At 40.3% G+C, this 21,833-nt stretch overlaps 1 protein-coding gene across 4 annotated transcripts in view; it reads right to left on the bottom strand.

The window, feature by feature from the left end:
- TBCE (tubulin folding cofactor E) overlaps positions 1 to 21,833 on the bottom strand; it is a 113,173-nt gene that overhangs the window by 30,214 nt on the left and 61,126 nt on the right. For all 4 annotated transcript variants that reach the window (XR_003005488.1, XM_024761436.1, XM_024761437.1 and 1 more), the window contains one exon: positions 9,924 to 10,008. Coding sequence is in view for 3 of the 4 variants with exons in the window: in XM_024761436.1 (XP_024617204.1) it covers positions 9,924 to 10,008 (85 nt within the window). In the remaining variant the exon portion in view is untranslated. The remainder of the gene's footprint in view (positions 1 to 9,923; positions 10,009 to 21,833) is intronic.

The following is a 21,833-nucleotide window of genomic DNA, read 5'->3' on the forward strand; positions in this document are numbered from 1 at the left end:
TGGCAATGATACCTTACTTTCAGGGAAATCTAAGTATGCCTATAAAACAGCTGTAGAGCAGAAGCAAGAAGAACTACAGTCCTGCAGCCTGTGGAACAAAAACCGGATTCACAGAAAGACAGACAAGATGAAAAGGCAGAGGGCTATGTACCAGATGAAGGAACAATAAAACCCCAGAACAACAACGAAATGAAGTGGAGATAGACAACCTTCCAGAAAAAGAATTCAGAAAAATGATAGTGAAGATGATCCAGGACCTCAGAAACAGAAGGGAGGCAAAGATCGAGAAGATGCAAGAAATGTTTAACAAAGACCTAGAAGAATTAAAAACAAACAAACAGAGATGAACAATACAGTAACTGAAATGAAGACTAACACTAGAAGGAATCAATGGCAGAAAAACTGAGGCAGAAGAACGGATAAGTGACCTGGAAGACAGAATGGTGGAATTCACTGCGGCTGAACAGAATGAAGAAAAAAGAATGAAAAGAAATGAAGACAGCCTAAGAGACTTCTGGGACAACATTAAATGCAACAACATTCACATTATAGGGGTCCCAGAAGGAGAATAGAGAGAGAAAGGACTGAGAAAATATTTGAAGAGATTATAGTCGAAAACTTCCTAACATGGGAAAGGAAATAGCCACCTAAGTCCAGGAGGCGCAGTGAGTCCCACACAGGAAAAACCCAAGGAGAAACATGCCGAGACACACAGTAATCAAATTGGCAAAAATTAAAGACAAAGAAAAATTACTGAAAGCAGCAAGGGAAAAACGACAAACAACATACAAGGGAACTCCCATAAGGTTAACAGCAGATTTCTCAGCAGAAACTCTACAAGCCAAAAGGGAGTGGCATGATATACTTAAAGTGATGAAAGGGAAGAACCTACAATCAAGATTACTCTAGCCGGCAAGGATCTCGTTCGTTCAGAGTTGATGGAGAAATCAAAAGCTTTATAGAAAAGCAAAAGCTAAGAGAATTCAGCATCACCAAACCAGCTCTACAACAAATGCTGAAAGGGAAGTGACCTAAATGCCCAACGACAGACGAATGGATAAAGAAGTTGTGGTACATATATACAATGGAATATTACTCAGCCATAAAAAAGAACGAAATTGAGTCATTTGTTGAGACGTGGGTGGATCTAGAGACTGTCATACAGAGTGAAGTCAGAAATAGAAGAACAAATATCGTATATTAACACATGTATGTGGAACCTAGAAAAATGGTACAGATGAACCAGTTTGCAGGGCAGAAGTTGAGACAGAGATATAGAGGACAAATGTATGGACACCAAGGGGGGAAAGTCGTGTGGGGCTGGGGATGGTGGTGCGCTGAATTGGGCGATTGGGATTGACATGTATACATGATGTGTATAAAATAGATGACTAATAAGAACCTGCTGTATAAAAAAATAAATACAATTCAAAAAACCCACAAAAAAAACCAAAAAAAAACCAAAAAAAAAAAAAAGCTGTAAATGTTAATATCATTTGATCATGTCAGAGAATAAATGATGAAATACATGAATTGCCAAAAATGTATGATAAACACTATTTTGGCTTACGCCCTTTAACTCTTTTAAACAAATGAAACTTTTGGAAAAGTCACCATAATTAAAGAGAATGAAAATAATACTGATGATAAATTTTGTCAATATAAACATATATACATTTTCTTCTGGGAGGTGGGTCTACAGAAATTACCAGATTGTAAAAGGAACTTGGAATCTCGCAAAGTCAGAAGTGATGTCAGGGCAAAAAGAAGGGGCCCGGAGGTCGTGAGAACCCCCCGAGAGGGTGGTGTCCTGGAAAGCAGTGGAGACAGTGGACAACCGTGTCCAGGGCTGTGAATGCCCGGAAGGCGACAGCTGAGTTTGGCCAGTGAATCTAGCAACCGGAAAGTGACCCTGCTAGAAGCAGCTGGGGCGGGGCCGTGGGACAAGCTCCAGAGAGTGAGAGGAGAGTGGGCTCAGACTCCTCTCGTCCACAGGAGATCCAATGGAAAGGGGAGAGGAGGGATGGAAAGGGCAGATGTTTTAAGATGGGAGAAAGTACCAAACTTACATGAGACAAAAATAACCTAAGGGAGAGGGGGAAATTGTCGATGCAGGAAATTAAATTCTCTGTTGCAGCACAATCAGGTCCTGAGTCTGCCTGCTGTGATATCAGAGGATCACTGACTACCAGAAGCTGCCTAGAAAATATTTCGTTTTCTTTTCACACAGAAAAGGCTCCTAGTGTGAAGAACACAGTTCTCTTTTAACAAACACATTTCTATCACTCAGCTAAAGAGATTAAATGTAGCTAGCCTCGTTTATATATATATATATATATTTTTTTTTTTTTTTAATTTTTAATTTTCGCTGCATTGGGTCTTTGTTGTTGCACACGGGCTTTCTCTAGTTGTGGCGAGCGGGGGCTACTCTTCATTGCGGTGCACGGGCTTCTCATTGCTGTGGCTTCTCTTGTTGCGGAGCACGGGCTCTAGGCACATGGGCTTCAGTAGTTGTGGCACACGGGCTCAGTAGTTGCCGTGTGTGGGCTTAGTTGCTCCGTGGCATGTGGGATCTTCCCCGACCAGGGCTCGAACCCAAGTCCCCTGCACTGGCAGGAGGATTCTTAACCACTGTGCCACCAAGGAATTCCCTAGCCTCTTTTTTTTTTTTTCTTTTTAAGAGTTCAAACGGATCTACCTAAGAGATTACCTAGTCTAGGACTTCTCAAACTCAACCTGAAAAGCAGTCAGTCACCTGGAAAGCTTACTGGAACCCACCCCAGGTTGTGCACGCAGTGGGACTGGGCTGGGGCCCAGGTTCTGCTGTTTAAAACAATGTGCCCCAAAAAAACAAAAAAAACAACAAAAAAACAATGTGCCAGGGGATTCTGATGCAGGGGGGCCTCATGTCCCACTTTAAGAAACTCTGATCTAATCCAATCCCATTTCACTTGGGGATATTGGGGTCACAGTCACAGAGGTAGCACAGCCAAGACTTGGATTCCTGACTACCAGTGCACTGTCCTTTCCTGCATGTCTGTCTTTATTCTCCTCACTACCACAAATTTTAGTAGTTATTAGATCCATCAGTAGATATTATTATTTAATGTTATTTAGTAAAGAAATATAGATCTAAAAGAGAAATATATATCTAACTAGATCATAATTTTAAAATATTTTTGATTACTTCAATGTGACTAAATTTCCTCTGTAATGCAATGTATTTTTTTCCCCTGCTTTTGAAAAGATTATGTTATGCCTCCAAGAAGGACACACAACATAAAAAAAGTCCTGGTCTAGTGTGTATTCCACAGAAGAAGTAGAATCTGAGTTGGACCTTGAAACCTGAGTAGGAGCTTGATGAAAAAGTGGTGGTACTTGTCCTACAATAAGCATCAAACAGGATCCTACATGAAAATCCCTCTGAGAATAGAGAAAGCACAGCAAAAGCAATACTACTGAAAATAAGGCATTTCTAGAACCATAACATTTTAACTAAAATATGTTTTAAACAAAGGTGCTTCACCCACAATGTTCGCCGCAGCACTACATTAGTGTATTAGCTAAGACATGGAATCAACCTAAATGTCCATCAACAGATGAATGGATAAAGAAGATGTGGTGTGTATGTGTGTGTGTGTGTGTGTGTACACACACACACACACACAGACTGAAATATTACTCAGCCGTAAAAAAGAATGAAAATAATGCCATTTGCAGCAACATGGATGGACTTAGAGATTATCACACTAAGTGAAGTAAGCCAGACAGAGACAAATATCATATGATATCACTTACACATAGAATCTAAAAAAAATGATACAATGAACTTATTTACAAAACAGAAATAGACCCACAGACATAGAAAACAAACTTATGGCTGGTTACCAAAGAGAAAAGCGGGGGGGGGATAAATTAGGAGTGTGGAATTAACATATACACACTATTATATATAAATAGATAAACAACAAGGTCCTGCTGTATATGGCACAGGGAACTATACCCAATATTTTGAAATAACCTATAAGGGAAAAGAATCTCAAAAAGATTTTATATATATATATATATAAACTGAATCGCTTTCTGTACACCTGAAACTAACACGATATTGTAAATCAACTATACTTTAAAAAAAATAAAAATAAACAAATGTGTTTCTTACAAAGTAAATCACAAAGATGACTTGTAGGCTGTCTCGTTTAATTTTCCATTTTGACAGCATACAGTCCAATCTTGTGTTTACTGACAACTAAACGTTATGAATGTTAAACACTTTACATGTACAAGGCTGAACTAAATTCCAAGGTATGTTGTTAGGTGTCGGAAAAATAATTCCAGACAATTTAGAACACTCGTTTATGTACCTCAATCTATCTAAATGTATACAAACAAGTGAGTTTTGCATCTAAGAGACTGTTCCTAGAGTCTCACGTTTATGAAACAGGCTTTGGCTTACAAAACAGTGAAATTTGAAATTTTAGTGAAATGAAATTATAAAATTTATGAAATAGTATTAGTTTTCCTTAAAGGAGTAACACTGGGGGGTGGAAATAGGAAAATGTATTGTTCAAATATTATGTGACTGAAATGTAAAAATAAGTATGAGAGCACAACTTTTAAAACCAGCACATTTATAATAAATGAAAAAACAACAATGTAAAACAAATACCATGGTTTTCATTTCTGTCCTAAATTTATAACAGTGGTAATGAACAATTCAAGAAGAGACCTTTATTACTGTTTAGTTTCGCTGCAGGCAGAAGAAAGAAGTCAGAAATGGTGTTAGGTGGGTGCAAAGGAGATGCTGTGCCCTTTGCAGATCAAAGGAAAACATCAAACATCAGTCTCCTCTGCAACATTCCTGGCAGGTTTCTCGGAAAAACAAACAGCCCAGCAAATAAAAACTGCTAGCTGAAGGAGTGCCCATCAATAACAGTAAATCTTCAAAGACAAACTAATAATTCAAAGATTCCACTGAGATCTTAGATTATTATCAAGATGTTGCATCTGAACACTGAAATTCTGAACCCTGCCTAAAAGAGAAAAAACTGGGGGAGGGGAGGGAGTGAAGGGGGAGAGTCCAAAATGTTTTCTCTTGTAAGCATTCGGCTTGTTCAAGTTCCTGCCTCCTTCGGCCCACCAATTACATATGCAGCTAGGAAAGTCCACACATCCCAACCACGGCTCTTGCAGAAATGAAAGACTCTCACGAAGCACTATAATCAAGGTTCAGTCTGCCCAACAGAGTTGTAAGATAAAATTCAGGTGCCCAGTTAAATCTGGATTTCAGATAAACAATCTGAAATTTGTTATATACTTAAGATTTTTCATTATAAGTATATGTATGATGCATGTCCCATACTTATACCAATAAATGATTTACTGCTTATCTGAAATCCAAATTTCACCATGCATTTTGTATTTTTATTTGCTGAATCTGGCAATACTACTCAAAGGTAAAAGGGTCCCCAACAGATTCCAAAACTCCTACAGTAAGTATCTTTCTTATTGGGGCTTGTTTAGATGCTGGGAAAGACTGGGTCTCTGGGGAGTTTCTAATAAATGTCATTGACCCTGATATCTTGTTTGTTACAGGCATGCATAGAGCCTTTTCAGCAACATTGCATAACTAACCATTCACCATGAGAGGAGACATATTCACTCTAATTTAATGTATATTGCTGTAATATCTAAAGAATTGACCTGGTGAACTCATTTTCCCAACAGAAAAAAAAAAGAAAAAAGCTCAGTTGATAAGCATCTTCTTGCACACTGCTTCTGAATGTCACAATTTCTATTTCGCCGATTCATGGGAAGCTTCCCAAAATGAAATATCTCTCTTCACCTCTTACAGAGATCCACCCTGCCTGTATCCTATCAGCACATTTAGTGATTTCTTAAAAAATTATCCTATCACTTTATACCATACCAGAGTAGAGTTCCCTGTGCTATACAGTAGGTTCTCATTAGTTATCTCTTTTATACATAGTAGTGTATATATGTCAATCCCAATCTCCCAATCCATTCCACCCCCCAGGAGAATATTTTATACTGATGCATTAATACTCATTTAAGAACCTCAGAAAGGGTGAGCTGTGACAGAGCGAGAGAGAGGCATGGACATATATACACTACCAAACGTAAGGTAGATAGCTAGTGGGAAGCAGCCGCGTAGCACAGGGAGATCAGCTTGGTGCTTTGTGACCACCTGCAGGGGTGGGATGGGGAGGGTGGGAGGGAGGGAGATGCAAGAGGGAGGAGATATGGAAACACGTGTATATGTATGGCTGATTCACTTTGTTGTAAAGCAGAAACTAACACACCATTGTAAAGTAATTATACCCCAATAAAGATGTTAAATAATAAAATAAAATGAAAAATAAAGTGTATTTTGGATCTGTAAAAAAAAAAGGACCTCAGAACACTTTCCGACAATCTTATGATGCGCACAGGATAAGTAAATCGAGGAGCTTCCATTTGTTAAGTTAGCCAGTGTTGTGGACATGGTCTGGACACCATGTCCCCTCTGACGCCAAGTATTAAACTCCATTCATGGTGCTGAAGAAAAAGTAAGATTTTAAGATTTCTTGCTCAAAAGAAAGGAGAAATCATGCAATTACTTAGAAAGGGAATATTTTCAATAAAAGCTGAGGGTAAAATACTGACCCGCACAGTTCAAAGAGTTTACGGTATACCCTTTAGTTTAGGTTGAAAGAAAAGCGCTGGAAATCTAGGGATAAGGCAGGGAGAAATTCAAAGTTCATCACCTTAACTGAACCTCTCAACTCCCCAAAAGACAAGAGATGGAGAACAGAAGCGCCTGGGAGAGACACATAACTGGTTCACAGGCATAAATTTGGGATAAACCTGTACACTATTACTGTAAATTGACAGTGTCACAAATATTAATTACAGGTAATTAATATATAACCAGGAGACTGCCATATTTACCTTAGGTTATTTAAGAGATCAGATTGAAACTAAAGAGTGACATGAAGTCCTCTGAACATGGGGGCCTTCCAAGGTAATCTGGTCCACTCCCTGAACTTCTTCTGTCGGTGTCACACCAACTATTCAAGAAAAAATTTTACCTCATTTTTAGAGACCTACACTAAAGAGGAGTTCATTCATAGCCAGGATTTGAGCTTGACTCCAGTGTTTCGTGCTCTACTCATAACCCACTTGGTCACCAATACCTGTCATAGCCATCTCAAAGAGTCAGAGTAACGAACAAATGTGATAACACGGAAACACTGAAAGCTAACTGTGAAGACAGTTCTTCTCTGGGTTAAAGCCCATCTTATATTCTTCATGAAGGTCGTTGTTAAAACAGAGGTTAGACCTTTGCAAATGTTATTCTATTCTAAACTGAGAAGTCTCATGAGATCAACGTGAGCTGAGCTGGTTGGGGGAAAATACACAGGGAAGAATGTATGCCCTGAGCCGGGCCTTGAAAACCACCCTGTCTGTCCCCAGGTTCTGACCTCAAGCGGTAGGACCTAACCCTGACCGGCAGGGTGTCACCCCAGCAACCTGGGACGCTGGGGAGACTCAAGAAAGCAGCTCACCAAACACCTCACTCAACACACCCTAATATCCTGCTTCCACAGCAGAGGCCAGCAGACTAGCCTTCATAAGACATGTGCGCCAGAGCGCGTAACTACCCTGTTAGACTGTGTCTAACAGGCTCAGCCACTTGACAGTTAACATGTGCTTCTGAAGAGGTGGGATCTGAATTTTGCTATCAATACCACAACTTCTGACGCATTTTCCTCCTTTAAAATGGGTATTCCACCTTTTTGCCATTTACCTATTTCACAAGTATAAGATGGGAACACTTATGATCTGACAACTTTAAATTGCTTTGGCTTCATGAAAACAGCATCTAAGCATTAAAAAAAATGTGTACTGTGGTAAAATACGTATCGCTATTATGACTTTCCAAGTAAAATTTGAAATGTAAAAGAAGACTCCAATGAAATTACTAAGAGATCTGAATTGGCTTAATAACAAGTACGTGTGGTATATTCTGTTTTGTCTGATTTAGAGATTCTAAGATATTGGTATAATCTTTACTAGTTGAAGCCAAGTCCGAACTAATACCAATATAAGCATTAACAACTATAAAGGATAAGGTAATTCCTTTAGTCTAGACTAGTGGTTCTCCACCACAACAGAGCCAATGCTCCCTTGTATATTGCCCCCAAAACAACGCGAAATGGAATTACTGACCCATACAGGATTCAAAGTCAACAAAATGTCATTTCATTGAAACAAAAGAAAAGTGACTTATAATAACATAATATGTATTTCAACATGTAAATGCTCAGGCATGACTGTACCAGGAAACACAACAAAGCAAGGAAATGCTTATTCCAAGGGTAAGAACCTGAACACTAAGTCTGTGCCCATCAGCACTTCAGGGCAAATCCCAGCTCTGCCAGGACTGACACAAGTCTTCATTTTCCTACTCAGAGTAACCAAGACTGAAAATATCACCATATGCAGAGACCATGAAGGACACGTAACCATGGACGATTTGGGAGGTGCTGGGGCAGGCTCCACAGGGAACGTTCCCTCACTGGAAGTTTTGTGAGGTCATGGTCCAGGCAGGTAAGGGATCAACAGGCCAAGCTAAGAGATTTCTATTTCCACACCTCTCTAAACACATAAATTGCTCCCTTCATCCTCTATGACCTCTTGACAGATTCTGAGCTGGCCTCATGCCATGTCTGTCACCACCGCTGGCCTCTAGGAACATGCCAATTCTTCTTCTATCCTGACTTCCCAAAACTACAGAATGCTCGACTAGGAAACTTATTTTGCTATTATCTGATTTTGACCTTCATTTTAGAGGTTAGTAAATTTAGTCTGATTTAAGGTCATAAAGATTGTGAAAAGCAAAGCTAGAGGCCTCGATTACCAGGCCAGGAGTGTGTTCACTGTACCACATTTAAAGAATGATAAGCTTAATAATAACAGATTCTTCCGAGAAACTGAAACTTAGGGAAAACAAACAACAACAAAAATTTAAAAGATAGACTGCCTGAAATTCCCCTCCATCCTTTTCAGAGCTTCACATAGTTTCTCTGAAATCAAGCAGGTAAAAATATTAGTAGATATGCACTATAATGTGTAATTCTTTTCATGATAAGAGCTTTATTTTATTTTATTTTTAAAATAAATTTATTTATTTTATTTATTTATTTTTGGCTGCGTTAGGTCTTCGTTGCTGTGTGCGGGCTTTCTCTAGTTGTGGCAAGCGGGGGCTACTCTTTGTTGTGGTGTGTGGGCTCCTCATTGCGGTGGCTTCTCTTGTTGTGGAGCACGGGCTCTAGGAGCGTGGGCTTCAGTAGTTGTGGCATGCAAGCTCAGTAGTTGTGGCACACAGGCTTAGTTGCTCTACAGCATGTGGGCTCTTCCCAGACCAGGGCTTGAACCCGTGTTCCCTGCATTAGCAGGCAGATTCCTAACCACTGCACCACCAGGGAAGCCCAAGAGCTTTTTTTAAAATAGTGGCCTAGCATGCCACTGTTTGGATGTTCTGTATTTTGCTTAATCAACGGCTTTCATTGGATATCTAGGCTATTCCTCTTCTAGTATTCACTCAGTGGGTAGTAAATAGTTAATGAATCAATGAGAAATGTTTGGATCCATACAATTAAAAAAAAAACTGTGACAAAACAAAAACACAAAACAAAAACACAAAAAAGGACAAAGAAAGCAACCCCACTTGCAAGGTTAAGACTGAGAATTTTAAAAACAAGGAAAAAAACTCTACAAATAGAATTGTCTTTTTAGAATACAGCAAATTCTACATTATAACTACCCTAACAGTCAAACATGTCTTCTTCTCCATCCCCCCTTATTCAGCTATTTAACATTCTCCTAGATAACCATGACAATTCGCAATGGAAAATTACCTGCATTTAAAATACACAGTCCTTTCGTGGCTTCCATCATGCTTTCCCCTCTCAGGATTGTCCCATTCTACTCCTAACCAGAGTCCTGGCAGAACAAGAAAAACAAAATGAGCATTAAATTAGGACACAGGTGATGCTCCATTTTTCTGCAAGGAAATACAGTTTGCAATGGAAACCACAGCACACAGACACCACTGGGGGAGAAAGAAATGTCTTTAGGAAAAGACAAGTCAACCTCAGACTCAGAACTTAATCAGCAAATGCAATAGCAAGTTTGGTTCAAAAAGCCAACAAAAAACACAACTGCAGAAAACAACAGTAGCTAAAATTTACGGACAGAAAGTAGAATGGTGGTTGCCAGGAGCTAAGGGGAGGGGAGAATGGGGAGTTCTTGTTTAATGGGTACAGTGTTTCAGTTTTGCAAAATGAAGAGTCCTGGAGATGGATGGTGGTGATAATAACTATGACAATGTTACTGTACTTAATATCACTGAACTATACACTTAAAAGTGGTAAAATGGTAAGTTTAGTTATGTATAACTTACCACAATTAAAAAAAAATATATATATATGCACACACACATATATAAGATATCTCTTTCAAAGCACCAGAGAGCTAACAAGGCACTGAAGAATTACAAAATTCTTTTTTATAATTGAATTTGTAATTGAATTACAAAATTCAACTACAAAATTGTAATTACAAAATTACAAAATCTGAGAGAAAAGGGAAACCCAGAGTTAAACGAAGTCTTAAAGCAAATTTTTCCCCTCAAGGCATCTGCTGATTCTGGTAGAAAAGGCTGAAAAGCTAAAAAGCTGAACAGAGCTTTGGCCAGAGCTTTTGAGGGACTAAGAGGTCAATAATGAAAATTACAGCCTCCCAAGGAAGATGGGGGTTGCAAGAAACTCTCTAGGTTTCGTACTGGAGCTTGAAATGCCTTGATTCTAAGAGTTAGGAAGGAACCAACTCTAAACAGACGAGCCCTTGAAGGGACTGAAGGTCAACTTCAAATAATCTCATTCCCAGATTTGTTTAAGTGATCTGGGATTGCCAGGGACCCTCGCCATCTGCCAGAGTTAATTTCAGTCCTATCTGGAGGAAGCTAACACCATTGCAAAGCTCAAATTATAACTCTTCATAATCAATACCTGGCACTCAAACAGAAACAACCAAGCATAGAAAAAGATAAGCATCTATGACTGAAAACCAAGAAAAACAACAGCCAACAGCAGTAGATCCACTGGGCATCTGCATAATAGAGTTTTACGTATGTTTAATATTTTCAGGAAAACAAAAGATAAAATTGAGAACTTCAGCAGAAATATTTTTAAACTTTTTTCAAACTGTAAATGGAAATTCTGGAACTGAAAAATTCAATAATTCAAATTATAATTCAATGGATAGTGTTTTTACAATAGATTATAATTTTTTTAAAAAACAGGTCAGAAAAAAATATATACAGAACATAGCACAGTAATAAGTGATGAAAAACAGACTAGCATGTAAGAGACGTAGAGAATACAACAAAAAGGTCTACCATGTATATAGAACTGGAGCCCCCAAAAAGAGAGTAGGGGGAGATTGTGGAAAGAGCAATCTCTGAAGAAATAATGACTGAGACTATTACAAAACTAAAGAAAGCCATCAAGCCACACATTTAAGAAGGTCTAAGAAAAATAAACAGTACAAATGCAAGACAAACAAAAAACCACAAAAAAAAGAGAAAACAAAACAAAGCAAAACCAAACTCCACCAGTTGCCATATAACAAAGACAAAGAGAAAAATCTTAAAACAGCTCGGGGTGAAGGAGAGGAAACAGATTATCTCCAAAGGAAAACAACCAGAAATAGTTGACTGACTTCTCCATAGAAACAGTAAAAGCCAGAACGATAAATGAATAATATCTTCAAAATACTGGGGAAAAAAAAAAGTTAAAAACAAACAAAAAAACCCTGGTAATCTGGAACACTGTAATTGGTGAAAATATCCTTCAAAAAAGTAAGCAAGGGGCCCTGAATACCCAAAACAATCTTGAAAAACAGTAACAAAGTCAGAGGGCTTATACTTTCCAATTTCAAAACTTGCTACAAAGCTACTGTAATCAAAAAAGTGTGGTACTGTCATAAGGCTCAGATCAAAGGAGTAGAGTTGAGAATCCAGAAATAAACCCATACATGGTCAACTGGTTTTTGACAGAAGTGTCAAGTCAACTCAACAGGAAAGGACAGTCTTTTCAACAAATGGTGCTGAGACAACTAGATACCCACATGCAAAAGAATGAATCTGGACACCAAACTCTCAAAATAGATTAAAAAAAACTCTTAGAAGAAAACTTTATTTCTAAGGATTTATTTCTAATCCTAAAACTTAAGGATAAATCTATAAAACCATGGATTTGGCACTGGATTCTTAGATATGGCACCAAAAGATCAAGCAACAAAAGAAAAAAACATAAACTGGACTTCATAAAATTTAAACACTTTTTTTGCGGTACGTGGGCCTCTCACAACAGTGGCCTCTTCCGTTACGGAGCACAGGCTCCGGACGTGCAGGCTCAGCGGCCATGGCTCAGGGGCCCAGCCGCTCTGTGGCATGTGGGATCCTCCCGGACCGGGGCACGAACCCATGTCCCCTGCATTGACAGGCAGACTCTCAACCACTGTGCCACCAGGGAAGCCCAAAATTTAAACACTTTTGTACATCAAAGGCCATTAACAGAAATGGGTGAAAAATGTACAACTCTGGTGGGAGATGTTGATAATGGGAGAGGTTATGCATGTGTGGGGGCAGGAGGTATATGGGAAATCTCTGTACCTTCCACTCAACTTCCTTGTGAACCTAAAGCTATTCTAAAAAACAAAGTCTACTTTTAAAAGGTTAAAATGGTGTGTAATTGATAAAAATATCAAATCACTGTTGCACACCTGAAACTAATATAATGTTTTAAGTCAACTATACTTCAATAAAGATTAAAACGGTAAATTTTATGTTACATATATTTTATAACAATTTTACAATTTTAATGGAAACAATGGGTAAAATGGCAAATTTTGTTTTATATATATGTAACCACAACTTAAAAAAAAATTTTTTTTAAGGCAACATAATGGCAACTTCAACAAAGAAATATCGACAAGGGTGATCTTCAAGGAAAAAGAAAATTATCCCAGAAGGAAGCCTGAGGATACAGAGGGGAATGAAGGGCAACAAAATGGTAAATATATGGTAAGTCTAAATTAATACTGAAATACTAAATAACAGTAATATTATCTCTTTGGGTTTAAAATACACATAGATTGGGCTTCCCTGGTGGCTCAGTGGTTAAGAATCTGCCTGCCAATGCAGGGGACACAGGTTCGAGCCCTGGTCTGGGAAGATCCCACATGTCGCAGAGCAACTACGCCCATGTGCCACAACTACTGAGCCTGTGCTCTAGAGACTGAGAGCCACAACTACTGAGCCCGTGTATCAGAACTACTGAAGCCCGTGCGCCTACAGCCCGTGTTCCACAACAAGAGAAGCCACTGCAATAAGAAGCCCACGCACCGCAACGAAGAGTAGCCCCTGCTTGCCGCAACTAGAGAAAGCCCATGCACAGTAACAAAGACCCAACACAGCCAAAAATAAAATAAATTAAAAAAATTTTTTTAGTAAAATAAAATACACAGATTAAAATATCCAACGTGTGGATAAGGAAGAAGGTAGGTGGAATTAATGTTCAAGAGTTCTAACGTCTTTGCATGAGTCCAGGAAGAGGTAAAATTACTAATTTTTATTAAGCTTTTATAATTCAAAGATGTATGTTTTATTTTAATCTCTAGGGTAACCACTAAATAATAAGAATGTATAAATACCAAATTAATAGAGGGAAATTTTAAACTAATCAATCCAGTGAAAGAAAAAAAAAGCAATAAAGAGCATAGGCAAGACAAATTAAAAAGTAAATAATCAGATGGTAGACATAAAACCAAATTACCAACAATTAAATAAAACCATAATGGACTAAATATTCTAGTTAAAAGCGAGCTTGCAAAAACTGTCCTTGGGATTTTGATAGGGATAGCCACTGAATCTGTAGATTGCTATGGGTAGTATTGACATTTTAATAATATTAACTCTTCAAATCCATGAACATGGGATGTCTTTCTGTTTATTTATGTCTTCTTTAATTTCTTTCAACAGTGCATTATAGTTTTCATTGTACAAATCTTTTACCTCCTTGGTTAATTCTTAAGTATATCATTATTTTTGATGTGGTATAAACATACAATGCAGTATTATTCAGCCTTAAAAAGGAAGGAAATTTTAACACATCCTACAGCATGGATGAACCCTGAGGACATTATACTAAGTGAAGTCATCCAGTCACAAAAGGACAAATGCTGTATGATTCTACCTATATGAGGTACTTAGAGTAGTCAAATTCATGGAGACAGAAAGTAGAATGTAGTTGCCAGGGACTGGGGGAGGGGAGAATGGGAAACTAACGTTTAATGAGTATGAAGGTTCAGTTCGAGAAGATAAAAAAGGTTTTGGAGATGGATGACGATGGTGGTTGCACAATATGAATGTACTGAATGCCACTGAACAGTACACTTAAAAAATGTGAAAAATGTAACTTTTATGTTATGTGTATTTTACCACAACAAAAAATAAATAAAAATTTAAAAACTGAAATCAGAGTAGGTTCTCTCAACACAGTGGAATTCAGCTGGAAGTCAATAACACAGAATTCATTAGAAAAGCCTCATATATTTAGAAATTAAGGAATATCATTCCAAATTACCTTGCATCAAAAAAGAAAGCACAGTGTCAATTAGAAAATACTTTGAACCAAATTATAATGAAAACACTACATGTCAAAATGTGGGGAATGCAGCTAAAGTTGCATTTTGAGAGAAACTTACAGACTTAAATGTATACGTTAGGTTCAAGACGGAAAACAATCATCTGTCTCAAAATGTTAAGGGGAGAAAAACAAGTTAATTAAACCTACAGAAAATAAAAGGAAGTAAATAATAAGGAGCGAAAATTAATAGGACAGGAAAATAAGTAAGACAGTTCTCTGCCCCAAAACATCTTAAAGTTTTCTAATAGGGACAGATGTGTAAACTAACAGTCATTATATAAAGAATCAGTCTTGGAGTAAAAGTAAATTCAGGTGTTATGGGAGCACAGATAAGAAGACAAGTTAATATTGCTGGGAGTAGTTACGGGAAAGACATACAGAGGTAGTAACACTTGAGGTCAGCCTTGAAGAGAAAATATGCCAGGTGAAGGCATAGTGTGAGAGTTCATAATGTTTAGAGGACCTCAAAAAATCCTGAGTAGCTAGAGCTAAAAGTGTTGCCCAGAGGTTGCACAGGAGCAAGTAGTTCAGGAGAAAAAGACTAAAGGTGTTAAAAGAGATTGCGCCCAACTGTGTCAAAGAGGTTGCAACGTGGTAAAAGCTTTAACTTTATCCTGCTTCTCCAGAGAACCCTATGTAATAAGCATGGAGAAAAGAAGACATACAGATGGCCAATAGGCACATAAAAAGATGCTCATCATCTAATTATTAGAGAAATGCAAATCAAAACTACAATGAGGTACCACCTCACACCAGTCACAATGGACACCATTAAAAAGTCTACAAATAATAAATGCTGGAAAGGGTGTGGAGAAAAGGGAATCCTCTTACACTGTTGGTGGGAATGTAAATTGGTTCAGCCACTATGGAGAACAGTATGGAGGTTCCTCAAAAAACTAAAAATAGAGTTACCTTATGACCCAGCAATTCCACTCCTGGGCATATACCTATATAAAACTATAATTCCAAAAGATACATGCACCCCAATGTTCACAGCAGCACTATTTACAAGAGCTAAGACATGGAAGCAACCTAGATGTCCATCAACAGATGAATGGAAAAAGAAGAATGGGGGTAGGGAAAGACTGGGAGTTTGGGATTAGCAGATGCAAACTATTATATACAGAATGGATAAACAACAAAGTCCTACTATATAATACGGGGAACTATATTCAATATCCTGTGATAAACCATAATGGAAAAGAATATGAAAAAGTATATATATGTATAACTGAATCACTTTACTGTATAGCAGAAATTAACACAACATTGTAAATCAACTATACTTCAATAAAATTTTTTTTAAAAAGCATGGAGAAACATGACCTCAATTTTAAAGGTAAAAACTGAAGCTTGGGGAAAATATGTGACTTGTTAAAAGGAAAACTCTGTTTCTTCCACTCATCTCACAACACTTCTGACACCAGATGTGTGCGTTTTTCCACACCAAGAGAGTCTCCAGTTATTGGCGGACAGGACGGGGGGTGCTGCAATTCAACTCAGTTCTGACACGGACTGCCTGGAGTTAGTGCAGACCCCTAGGTTAAGGGCTCAGTCCCACAAGACTGCCCCCGCTTGAGACGCCAGTCTCAAGTCCCAGGTTGTCACTTGTACTTCTCACCAACAGCCTATAAATCAGGGGTCTCCACATTCCTTCCTAAAAATTCCTAATTTGCTAGAACGGCTCAGAGAACTCAGGGAAACACTTACGCTTACCAGTTTATTATAACGGATATAATAAAGGAGGCAGATGAAGAGGTACATAGGGCAAGGTCTGGAACAGTCCTGCGCGCAGGAGTCTCTCCCTGGGGAGTTTGGGGCACCACCCTCTCAGCATGCAGATGGGCTCACCAACCTGGAAGCTCTCCAAATACATCGTTTAGGGATTTTCATGGAGACTTCATCATGTAGGCATGATTGATTACTAACTCTATCTCCAATCCTCTTCCCTCCCCAGAAGATAGGAATGGACTGAAAGTTGCAGCCTCCTAATCATGCTGTGGTCTTTCTGGTGACTAGTCCCCAGTCTGATGCTATCTAGGGGATTTCATCAGTCTGGAGATTCCAAGGGCCTTAGATGCTCTTGTGTCAGGAACTAAGGTCAAAGACCAAATATGAGAACGAAAGAGGCTCCTGGCATCCCCACACTCAGGAAATTACATGGGTTTTAGGAGCTCTGTGTCAAGAACCTGATGCAGAGACCAATATCTATTTCTTATTGTCACAACTGCCAAAATAACATAGCCAAAAAGAACCAGATCCTGTACTAGCACACACACAATTCTTTTGTGTCCTAATCCACTTTTTCTTTTTTAAATTTATTTATTTTTGGCTGCGTTGGGTCTTCGTTGCTGTGCACAGGCTTTCTCTAGTTGCGGTGAGCAGGGGCTTATCTTTGTTGCGGTGCACAGGCTTCTCATTGTGGTGGCTTCTCTTGTTGCAGAGCCCAGGCTCTGGGTGCACAGGCTCAGTAGTTGTAGCTCACGGGCTCTAGAGCGCAGGCTCAGTAGTTGTGGCACAAGGGCTTAGTTGCTCCGCGGCATGTGGGATCTTCCCAGACCAGGGCTCGAACCCGAGTCCCCCGCATTGGCAGGCGGATTCTTAACCACTGCGCCACCAGGGAAGCCCTAATCCACTTTTTATCAAACAAATGTCTTTAGATAAGAAGTAAATACAGTAATGTTATTCATCATAAAAGCCATCAGAATGAGTTAAGTTGATGGATATCACCAAGAAGAATGCACAACACAAGGCCATTCTTCCACAATAAAAAGAACAAGTCACAACTCAAGCTAACACAGGTGGAAAAAGCAAGGCCAGCATTCAGTTGTGATGAGCTTTAACTCTGAGGAAGAATAACTATTGTTTGCAAGGTATTACCCAGGAGCCAGTGCATTAAAGACGGAGTAGCAAGCAGAGAAATCAGTGTAGTACATTTGAGAGAGCAGAGAGGAGTGGTAGCTGGGCAGGACTTCCTCATCAGTTAGCTCCCAAGAGTGTAAGATCCGGCTCTGCCTTCTACATGCCAGGGGTGATGAGACCTTGATTAGCCACAGTCTAGCAAATTCAAATGCAGAAAAGATTGAAGCAGACACGAGAATATAAGCTTATTAGTTTACAATGATAAATGAAACTGTCACACACAAGCCTAAATCTCTTGACTAACATAAGGACTCCATTCTCTTCCAGGACATCAAGACACATGAAAAACCAGTTGTAATCAGACCCAACCTCACTGAAATCACAAGATTTAAAAATAATGACTCCAACAGCCCAGCAGTCACACTCCTTGGTATTTACCTAAATGGGTTGAAACTTATGTCTACACAAAAGCCTGCACACAGATGTTTACAGAAGCTTTATTCATAATGGCCAAAACTTGGACACATGGACAAATATTCCATCTAGACAATGGAATATTATTTACTGCTAAAAAGAAATGAGCTCTCAAGACATGAAAAGACATGGAGGAAAATTCAATGCAGATTACTAAGTGAAAAAAGGCAATGTGAAAAGGCTACATATAGTAGGATTCCAACTATATGAATTTCTGGAAAAGGCAAAACTATGGAGACAGTAAAAAGATTGATGATTACCACAGCTTAGGGGTGGAGAGAGGAATGAATAAGCAGAGCACAGGAGATTTCTAAGCCAGTGAACTATTCCATGTGATATTATAATAGTGGACAAATGTCACTGAACACTTGTCAAAACCCAAAGAATGTACAACAGCAGAGTGAACTCTAATATAAGTGAGGGACTCTGGGTGATGGAGATGTGTCAGTTTAGACTCATCCACTATAACAGATGTACTGCTCTGGAGCTGGGTGTTGATAGCGGGGAGGCTGTGCTGTTGTGGGCACTCTCTGTACTTTCTGCTCCCTTTTTCTGTGAGCCTAAATTGCTCTAAAAAGTGGACTATTTAAAAAAAATAATAACTCCATATATATGACCAATATATTCTACTCCTGTAAACATACTAGCACGAGAAGCCACACCATAACTCAGGAGATTGCTTGGTGAGCATGAAATACAAACTAGACAAATTCGATAAATGGAATATTTAATGGTGTTTGGTAAAAGTATCTAGACCTGTCTATCTCATAAGGTCAGTAACCTTAACAGTGAGATACGAATCATCTCAAGTCCAGTGGCTATAACTCCTGGATCCACCTCCACTCTAGGGCTGTGCCAGGGATACGGTCCCTTTGCCTTCCCTCTTCAAAGTCTAAGATGGGTACTGCCAACATCTGCCTTGGCGATTCTTTTGTCCTGACTTCCTCCTGAGATAACTGACACTTGCTTTTTTGCTTTAAAGATGTATGACTACACTCAAGTCATCCAAGTGAGAAATTCAGAGAACCTTCCATCTCCATTGAGTGATGCTGCTAATCTGATTCACTGTTGATCTTCACAAAATTACTCTCAGGGAGAGTACCAGCTTAGTGCCTCCAAATACTGTCCACAGCTCACAGCTGAAACAAAGTCAAAGTTTCAATCCTCCAACAGCTCGAATCACTTTACTACACGGTTAGTCTAAAAAACCTTGGGGTCTTTGAAATTATGAAGTAGGTTATTTTTAACACAACCCTAGGCAGTCTTAGGAATACTGCAGTGCTTCCTGGAGGTGCTCTTGCTGTTAATCTGTAGCTTGAGAATGTCCTTAAAAGATTTACGATAACATACAATTTAAAAAAACTTAAGGGGAGAGGGCTCCAATCAAGATGGTGGAGTAGCAGGATGTGGAACTCACCTCCTCCCACAAATACATCAAAAATACAACTACAGGGCTTCCCTGGTGGCGCAGTGGTTGAGAGTCCGCCTGCTGATGCAGGGGACGCGGGTTCATGCCCAGGTCCGGGAGGATCCCACGTGCCACGGAGCGGCTGGGCCCGTGAACCATGGCCGCTAAGCCTGCACGTCCGGAGCCTGTGCTCCGCAATGGGAGAGGCCACAACAGTGAAAGGACTGCGTACCACAAAAATAAAAATTAAAAAAAAAAAAACAAACAACTACAAACAGAACAATTCTCACAAAACACCTATTCTCACAAAACAATTCTCACAAAACACCTACAATTCTCACAAAACAGTTTTCACAGAACAAGTAGAAGACCTCAAACACCTGAAAGGACAAGAAAGATCTCCATGTAACCAGATAAGATGATAGGAAAAAATTAAAAAAGAGGAAGTGGGATGGGACGTGCACCTCTAGGAGGGAGCTGAAAAAAAGGAAAGGTTCCCACACCCTAGGAAGCCCCATCACTGGAGGGGAGATCAGCCGGGACAGAAAAGGAGCTTCAGAGGCTCAGAGGAGAGTGCAACAACCAGTTTGCGGCAGGCAGACAACAGAGAGACCTACACAGATCGTCTATGCCACAACCCTACGTCCCCCAGTCTGAGACGCACATCCGTTGGTACCGGTGGTGGCTGGGTGCTGAAACTCGGGGTGTAGAGGACAAACCCGGGGAGAGGACTGGTGCTTGGAGAGAGCCTGAGGGGCTGGAGTGTGGCACAGCCGCAAACGGGGGTGGTTGCGGAAGAAGCCTGGGCCCGCCATAGAAGCACAGCACCACTGTTCAGTGTCGCATGAAGGGACAGCCTCTGGCTCCATGCACAGGCCCCCTGCGGGCTTCGGGAGAGTACACGCCATCCACTGCCTTGGCCGGCTCCTGCCTGGGCAAGCTCACTGGTCCCAGTGGCCACCCAGGCGGGCTCCCATGCCAACCACCACCTTGGCAGGCTCCAGGAGCAGATGCCCGCAGGTTGCCCATGCACAGAGGTGGACCTGAACGACAGCGGAGCACCAGGGGTTGCATGACTCAGGAAGCAGAGCTGAAATCTCTCCCTGCAGCTGCATGAGCTGCGGGTTTACGCCTCTGTCTTTGTAAATTCAGCGCCTTTGAGACATCTGAACAGACAATGGGTGCTCCCACAGCTGGGATGGGTATGGCCTTAGCAGCTGTGGGCTTTGTGGGCGCATGAAAAAGGGGACTGGGCCAGGACAGGGTCTGAGCTGCCTCTATAGCTCCCACTGCAGGTCCAGGTGCACAACTGCTGCAGTCCTGGGACCTGATTTCAGTGGGTCTGCGCTGGTGGCTTTGTGAAAACAATGCCTGAGAGGCACTAGGGCCAAATGCCAGCATACGCAAGGCTGAGGCAGGGCCAAGGGCAATGGCAACAAAGGTGTACTTTGTGAGCCTGCACAACAGGTGAAAGGTGACATGACAGAGAAAACTCACCAGTGAAAAGCTCTGGGGAATTCCCTGGTGGTGCAGTGGTTAAGTGTCCACCTGCCAGGGGCTTCCCTGGTGGCACACTGTTTAAGGATCTGCCTGCAAATGCAGGGGACACGGGTTTGAGCCCTGGTCCGGGAAGATCCCACATGCTGTGGAGCAACTAGGCCTGTGTGCCACAACTACTGAGCTTGCACTCTAGAGCCCATGCTCCACAACAACAGAAGCCACTGCAGTGAGAAGCCCGCACACGGTAACGAAAAGTAGCCCCCACTCGCCACAACTAGAGAAAGCTCGCACGCAGCAATGAAGACCCAGCGCAGCCAAAAATAAATAAATAAAATTAAATAATTAATTTTTTTAAAAAAGAAAAGAAAACCTCCAGCAGAGGAACACTCAGTGGCTCCTCTCCCAGTGGGAGCACTCCAATCCCACCTACCTTGCACTGTAGCTCAGAAACACAGCTCAGAAACGGATCTGAGGGCTTCTACTCCAAAAACTAGGGAGTAGACCCTGCCCCTGAAAGGGCAGTGACAGCCACAGAGGAAAGAGAAGGCCCCACTTAATATCCAGGGCAGGTTCTGATCACCACAACACCAGTCATACTACCTATCAATGGGATAATGCCAACATACACTGAGGAAAGAGGTGACAGACACCCATACTAAAAACAACCCTCACACCATAAATATCAAGCCCATGCAGGCTACACAGGGATGCTCTCACACAAAAATAGCCTCCATGACTAACAGTCTCCTCTAACAGTCTCCTATTTTTATTATCCGCTCGCATCAACGGACAGATCCTCTAGATAAAAAAAT

This window comes from Neophocaena asiaeorientalis, unplaced genomic scaffold, assembly GCF_003031525.2.
Source record: "Neophocaena asiaeorientalis asiaeorientalis breed wild unplaced genomic scaffold, Neophocaena_asiaeorientalis_V1.1 scaffold166, whole genome shotgun sequence".
In the NCBI taxonomy this organism is placed as follows: domain Eukaryota; kingdom Metazoa; phylum Chordata; class Mammalia; order Artiodactyla; family Phocoenidae; genus Neophocaena; species Neophocaena asiaeorientalis.